Source organism: Triticum dicoccoides, chromosome 3B, assembly GCF_002162155.2.
Source record: "Triticum dicoccoides isolate Atlit2015 ecotype Zavitan chromosome 3B, WEW_v2.0, whole genome shotgun sequence".
NCBI lineage: Eukaryota > Viridiplantae > Streptophyta > Magnoliopsida > Poales > Poaceae > Triticum > Triticum dicoccoides.
The window spans coordinates 748,916,503-748,923,556 of record NC_041385.1 but is presented as its reverse complement, the minus strand read 5'-3'; the positions used below and the strand labels follow the sequence as shown (position 1 = coordinate 748,923,556).

Below are 7,054 nucleotides of genomic sequence, written 5' to 3'. Positions count from 1 at the left end.
TGGTCTTAATTCACGCTTTCACAGTTCGAATTGCGGTGGGTGGGTGGGTTGGATCGCGGCGCTGATGCTTCGCCGCCGCGTAGATCGATCGCGCGTGGCCCCGCCCCGGCCCGGCGCCTTGCTCGGATCCGCGGTGGCCTCGAGGTCCTTCCAGGGAGGCCTGGGCGGCCGTCCGATGGGGGGTGGACAGCCGGGATCGGGTGGTTTCGCGAGCCGTCTCGGTCAACTCGGCCGAGATGGCCCGTGTTGCCGTGCGCGGATTCGTCGCTACGTGGTTGAGGGCGATGTATCCTATGCAAGCGCGCCGCCGGGTTGGTTGGGCTACACGCCACAGCAGGCCCTCGCTTCTGGATTCTTCCTGCTTGATTGATGGCGATAAGCATAGCCTCCTGTTTTTCCATCTGTTACTGGCCATCTCGTATGGCTTTGCATCCTGCGTGCACTAATATTGTACACCAAGTTGCCACCACCTCATGTACATGTATAGAAGAAAGTTCACTAACATTTTACAGTGCTCATGATCATGCATAGAAAGTTCCTTTTGCCAAAGAAAAAAGAACAGAAAGTTCTTTCTGTTTGTATTGTACTCCCTCTGTTTTTATTTACTCTGCATATCAGAGTTGACTGAAGTCAAACTTTGTAAAGTTTGACCAAGTTTATAGAAAACAATATAGACATTTATCATAATAAATCTATACTATGTGAAAGTACATTTAATAATAAATCTAATGTTGTTGATTTGTTATTGTATATCTTAATATTTTTGTTTATAAACTTGGTCAAAGTTTGTAAAGCTTGACTTTGACCAAAGCTAATATGCAAACTAAATAAAAACGGAGGGAGTATGTATGTGATGCAACAACCATTTGGATGCGATGTTGATTCTTGTCCTCCATGGAATGTGATTTTCAGTGCGATGGCTTCCGCCAAGGAAGGGAACGGTGCGGTGACGAAGAGGACCACGCTCCATGACCTCTATGAGCAACAGGGTCAGTCCCCGTGGTACGACAACCTTTGCCGGCCTGTCACCGATTTGCTGCCCTACATCGCCAACGGTGTCCGTGGAGTCACCAGCAACCCAACGGTAATCACCCTTTTACTGTTTTATTTTTCTTATATGCTTTATATGGCTTGCTCATGTGTGATGTGTCTGCAATGTTCCCTGCTGACTGTGTCCCCAACAATATGCAGATTTTCCAGAAAGCCATCTCTTCATCAAACGCCTATGACGGTCAGTTCAAGGAGCTTATATCAGCTGGGAAGGATGCGGAGAGCGCTTACTGGGAACTCGTCATAAAGGACATCCAAGACGCGTGCAAGCTGTTTGAGCCCATCTACGACGAGACTGATGGGGCTGATGGTTACGTTTCAGTGGAGGTGTCTCCTAGGCTGGCAAATGACACCCAAGGAACCGTCGAAGCTGCGAAGTGGTTACACAAAGTGGTCAACCGCCCCAATGTGTACATAAAGATCCCAGCTACAGCAGAATGTGTTCCTTCTATCAAGGAAGTCATTGCTAATGGCATCAGCGTCAATGTCACTGTAAGTGCTGAGCTCTGGCTTTGTCATCATTATCTTGTATCTCCTTGGTCGCCAACGTATCATCTGTTCTTTTTTCCCCACTGGATCGCTTACGATATTGTTTAGTGTAAACTTTGCTGTGCTTGTTATATACTTTGATGCCAAACCTATTGATCACAAGTTTATTGATGTCGCTGCAGCTTATCTTCTCTGTTGCAAGATACGAGGCTGTGATTGATGCTTACCTCGACGGGCTTGAGGCTTCTGGTTTGAGCGACTTATCCCGAGTAACCAGTGTAGCATCCTTCTTTGTCAGCCGAGTTGACAGTCTGATCGACAAAATGCTTGAGAAGATTGGAACACCGGAAGCTCTTGCCCTGAGGGGAAAGGTAGAGACAATTTGGAATTACCTGTCGCCTAGTAGCAGAACTTTCTAAATTATCACATTCAAGTTTTGACTAACAACCACCCTCTGTTCTCTCAGGCTGCCGTAGCACAAGCAAAGATAGCAAATCAGCTTTACCTGAAGAAATTCTCTGGCCCGAGGTGGGAGGCTTTGGTGAAGAAGGGAGCCAAGAAGCAGAGGTTGTTGTGGGCATCCACCAGCGTGAAGAACCCGGCTTACTTGGACACTCTTTACGTCGATCCTCTCATCGGACCTGACACCGTGAGTTTCGACAGCAAGTTCTTTTCGTCTTGTTCGTCAGGATCATAATCACCGACTTGTCATTTTTTACATATTCAGAACTTTTAAGCGCATCCTAACTTGCTTGCCACCCTTTGCACATTCAGGTCTCTACGATGCCCGACCAAGCTCTGGACGCGTTCATCGACCACGGCACAGTTGCTAGGACAATCGACGCGAACGTATCAGAAGCTGAGGGCATATACAGTGCCCTGGAGAAGCTGGGCATCGACTGGGAAGAGGTTGGCAAGCAGCTGGAGCACGAGGGCGTGAGCTCCTTCAAGGGGAGCTTCGACAGCCTGCTCACGAGCTTGGAGGAGAAGGGCAATGCCCTCAAGACCGCCGCCAACCTGTAGGCGCTAAAATTGTTGGATAGAATGGTTTGGTACCGGCGCTGGCCATCAAACGATTACCCAATAAAAATGCCAGCTTGCTGGCTCTCCCCTTCCATTCGGAAATGAAATGCTCCCAGTTATCTGGGTGAGCTTCTTTGTATTCTAGGCGTGCCTGGCTGTCATTGTGTAACTGAGGTTTGTTGCTCGCAACTGCTATCGTTTTCTGATCAATTGTTTTTGAGCAAGTGAGCCATATTTGTGTATCTTTGGGAAATGCATTTCTCCTTACTGTTGTTATCTGTATGTTCGCAAGATTACAGGAATGTTGGCAACTTTAGCTCAGTAATGTTTTGGAATATATCAGACCCATGTTCTGTTTTCATTGACGGACACTTTGATCTAACTAAACAGTAACAGTTTAACAGAAGCCAAAGTAATCTTTATGCCATTTGTAGGAACTATATATGTATGCTGAAAATTGCCCTTTTATACCGCTCACTTCAGCAAAGATCATATATTTTGAATGAAATTTTATAACTTCGAGGACGGGTTACGCCCACAACTAATGCTATCAACATTGGTCTGTCGAAGTCCTCTAACTGCAGTTTGGGAAAGTATTTCTATTACATGTATATTCTTAAACACATGACACCTTAGGCACACTTTATTTGGACAATGGTGAATGTGAATAACTAGGTCATTGTCGCAACAATAATGAGTTAACCTAGTACTCTATTTGAGGACCCATTAACTCATGAACAAAAACTTTTAAAGCATTCCCTCCAGACAGGAATATAAGTCAGGTACTTGATTTTAGGTCGTCCATTTAACGAGCGAAACATGTGTAATATGCCACACACTAACCAATCGAAAATCTAAGGCCCACGCCCGACTTATATTCCCATCCGCAGGGAGAAATACTATCGAACTCCATCGCTGAACTGCCATTCAACAATATACACACGAAATATCCAGTAAGACTTTTTGGTAGATTGATTTCAGTACACACAAGTCAGTCTCGAGAACGAGACAGGTTTCAGACAGCAAAGAACTACGGTATTATTTACAGGCTCCAGCATCCCATGCTGTAGATACTTCTTCCCTTTACAGACTCTTCAGCATCCCATGCTGCAGATACCTTTTCCCGCTCTTCCTGATGCGACCAGCATGGAAGTTTCTCTCAGGGGCTCTCGCAGAACTCCATTTCCTGCGATTCCAGCAGATTGTCGGAGTTGTCAGGCTTGCAGATAATACATTTCTTAGGAATATAAAGACGGGAGCACGAGATATCGTACCTTCCCACAAATCGGGCAGGTGTCGCTTCTCTCCATCCACTCATAAATACAACTTAGATGGAAATGGTGGGAGCATTTAGTTATGATCTGCGGATTCTCCGGGGTGTATTCTGCACGATGAGCAAGCAGTGAGAAAATGTTCACACACACCATAACATGGCTTCTGTATTTACATAAAAACACGTGCAAACAAACCTTCCAGACAAGTAGGGCAGACATCTTCGTCGTCTGAAGTGATGACGGCATAACTGCTGTTATATGCTCTTCCAGAAAGACTCTTAGTCGACTCAGAACGACGCACCTTATGTTCACCCTCAGGATCAGTGCTGCTCCTTTTCTTTTGAGCAGCTAAATGTTCAACACCAGAGCTGCTGCCATTTCGTCTAAGAGCTGGGGACTCTTCATGCGTGAGGTTTATAGACTTTTCACGCCTTGATACCAGTCCCTCTCTTTGAACTCGGGCATATCTAGGGTCAATGTCATATGGGGGTGGTCTAGAAACAAGGTGAAAAGTTTCAGACAGTGAACTCTCAGTTATATTAGTACTTGGATTAGTGGATGCCAATGGCGCAGCTCCTTGAGCTGGGTTGCTTGGCCTAGAGTCGAGCCTCTGAAATGCTGCAGTATACTACATGGACCAAAGAGGAATACTGGAGTTAGAATAAACATTCAGCATGAAAATAAATGTACTATATCCTGAAAAATCATTGAAATGAAATATGCCATACATGCTCTATATTTGTTTATGATTTCTCTATTTCTCTTTGCAATGAATCTGCCCAGACAATGTGTATATACCATAAAGCATATAAATTTGGTTGAACACAATCAAAAGATCAATACTTATACATCAAGAACAGGTCAATTGTCTCTCTAGTCTGGACTCTGGACCATCTTTTGCCTTCCATAAATGTTGTGTACCGATCATTGTACAGTTCGCAATTGGTGTTATATTTTTGTCCAACAAACATCAGAGGCACCAATGTGCCATTTAAAATACTCCTCTATATAAGATAGCATATTGTGCTATTTGCCATTTGCCATAAAAATAGCATGTAATCAACATAGCAGTGGCAATTTGGATAATTAGGTCAACATGCTACTATAATCCCTCCCCAGACCCCACCTTGTGTGGGAGCTTCTATGCACTGTGTCTGTCCTTTTAGATCAACATTTTTTTGGTGGTATAGATCAACATACTACTATAAGATGTATGATAAATTGGAAACCAAAGATTAAATGTACATGAATACCCATATAAGTGGTTGCATCTTGCATACTGGAAAATTCATGGAGTAAGAGGTAACATTACCCCTCCAAACATGTTCTGGAACAAATGCCTTAGGGATATGCATTGCCTATAGACAGGATTATTTGGATGAACATATTCCTCAAAATCATCTGTGGAAAGGCAGCAGCAAAACCCTCCCATGATTCACTGGAAATAGCAAAGATCAGAAGTATTAACTCAATATGGAAATGTAGACTACGCAGACAAACTTAAGTGTCATCAAGGAAATACAACCATTAGCTGTTTGGTGCATTAAATAAAATAAAAAAAGATTGGAAGGCTGGAGCTCCCATTTCAACCCAAAGCTAGACGGAGTAATGCAGCACATAAATGCGCATTGTTGAGGAAAGTAGGGAATGAAGAGAACAGTTGGTCATAGATGCCAGCACCCATAAAGATCAGTGAATCAGCGCAATAAACGTAAACTGAAGCACGAGTCCTAGATGCCAGCCAAGGGATAAGATTTGCCACCAATAACCAAAATCAAAATCATTGGCAGGACAGGGTGTAAAAATAATAGACGGGCAATGGTCAAAGAGTGCTCTTGTTAGTTCCAAGTGACTGGTCTGCACATTCATTTACAGGGTAGTAAGCGCAGATCAAGCCTCTGATGTTGTTCAGATGCACATCCACATTGTGGTGAGCAGCATACCACATTGGAATGTGCTCCTCTATAAACCCGGTCTGCATCGAGGGACCCGCTATGTCTCAGTGCCAGTTTCATCATTTTGATTCCATGGAAATACTGTCACCTAGGACGTTCGTCGCCTGCAGTGGAACTACGGCGTCAGACAAATCGAACCTAGCGGCTACTAGCAAGGGAGCTGCGGATAAGGAGGAGCGCGCGTAGCGCGACGCATCGACGCCATCCTCCTCGCGAACTCGCGGCCCGTCGGAGGATGAGCTGATCCACATCTCGGCCGGCCGGCCGGCCGGCAGGCGACCGAATCCGCACCGGCACCCGTTGGTTACCCGGATCGCATTCCGCGGCAGGAGAAGACGGAGCGAGGTGGGTACACGGTGGCACGGGGACGCTCCTGGTACGAGGACGTGGCAGCGACGGCAAGAAGGCACCGACGGACGGGATGGGGGATGAGACGGGATGCGGAGAGGAGCTCACCTCTCATGCGCCAGCGACGAGGCAGGCGGCGGCGGGAAGGGGTCGATGCTTCGTCGGGAGGGCGGTCGGCGATGGTGACCGTCCAGGGACGGCCGGATTGGAGAGCGGCGAGGAGAATCTGCGGAGTTTGGGGAGGAGGCGAGGTGGGGAGAAGGAAAGGAGGAGGAGGAGGGTTGGTGCGCGTGTGTTGGACTTCACTCCCCTCGTGTGGGGTGGGCTGTCGTTGCGAGGTCAGTCAGTCCCCAGTCCAAGTTGGTAAATATTCTAGTGAGGTTTTGCCTACTTTTGTTTCCATTTTGTCAAATGCTTCGGTTCTAAGAACCATAAAATAAAATTGGAATGCTCTGCAGGATTGAAAACACAATAATCTATAATAAAACTTATTCGGTTTTGCCATTTTTCATCATCCAATTGCTTGAAAACCCCATTCACGCCAGTCGATATTTCGCAGAGGAGAAGCAACACCTGAGGCGGAGCCATTGACGACGCGGCGTCGCAAGCGGAGGCAAGCCGGAGGTTTGACTGTGTGGTTGGGAGGGGGCTTTTAACTCTGACCATCGCTTAAATTGGACGAAACCCGAGTTGGAGACGGAAGTGACATTGCGTCCCGGTGAGAGAGCGGGCGGGAACTTGTTGGAGGCGAGGTAGGAGACGGGTTGGGAGGGAAGAGGAAGAAATCGCGGCTCGTATTTCTGTTGGTTAGGAAGAAGAAGATGAACAGTTTGAGGGGGAGGGGGCGGTTGGAGGAAGAAGAGGACAATCTGACCACTCATTTTTAATCCAACGATTCGCAACAAATTGATCGAT

General features: G+C 46.4%; 2 protein-coding genes across 2 annotated transcripts in view; one reads left to right on the top strand and one right to left on the bottom strand.

The window, feature by feature from the left end:
* LOC119278236 (transaldolase-like) overlaps window positions 1-2,840 on the top strand; it is a 3,603-nt gene extending 763 nt beyond the window's left edge. The window contains exons 2-6 of the mRNA XM_037559596.1: window positions 913-1,084; window positions 1,192-1,542; window positions 1,722-1,910; window positions 2,006-2,188; window positions 2,314-2,840. Coding sequence (XP_037415493.1) covers window positions 913-1,084; window positions 1,192-1,542; window positions 1,722-1,910; window positions 2,006-2,188; window positions 2,314-2,562 — 1,144 coding nt within the window. The 3' untranslated portion in view covers window positions 2,563-2,840. The remainder of the gene's footprint in view (window positions 1-912; window positions 1,085-1,191; window positions 1,543-1,721; window positions 1,911-2,005; window positions 2,189-2,313) is intronic.
* Window positions 2,841-3,459: 619 nt separating this feature from the next.
* Window positions 3,460-6,462, bottom strand: LOC119278235 (E3 ubiquitin-protein ligase At3g02290-like). The gene is made up of 5 exons (XM_037559595.1): window positions 6,248-6,462; window positions 5,149-5,274; window positions 4,032-4,464; window positions 3,837-3,946; window positions 3,460-3,748 (listed from the first exon to the last, which is right to left on the bottom strand). The coding sequence occupies exons 2-5, from the start codon at window positions 5,266-5,268 to the stop codon at window positions 3,722-3,724; spliced, it is 690 nt and encodes a 229-aa protein (XP_037415492.1). The 5' UTR covers window positions 5,269-5,274; window positions 6,248-6,462; the 3' UTR covers window positions 3,460-3,721.
* Between the last annotated feature and the right edge of the window lie 592 nt (window positions 6,463-7,054).

Excerpts from the sequence above, each read along its gene's own strand:
- LOC119278235 (XM_037559595.1), bottom strand. The coding sequence starts at position 5,268 with ATGGGAGGGTTTTGCTGCTGCCTTTCCACAGATGATTTTGAGGAATAT. Across the intron at positions 4,465-5,148 it reads TCCAGAACATGTTTGGAGGG|TATACTGCAGCATTTCAGAG; the intron begins GTAATGTTACCT and ends TGGTCCATGTAG. Across the intron at positions 3,947-4,031 it reads CTGCCCTACTTGTCTGGAAG|AATACACCCCGGAGAATCCG; the intron begins GTTTGTTTGCAC and ends CTCATCGTGCAG.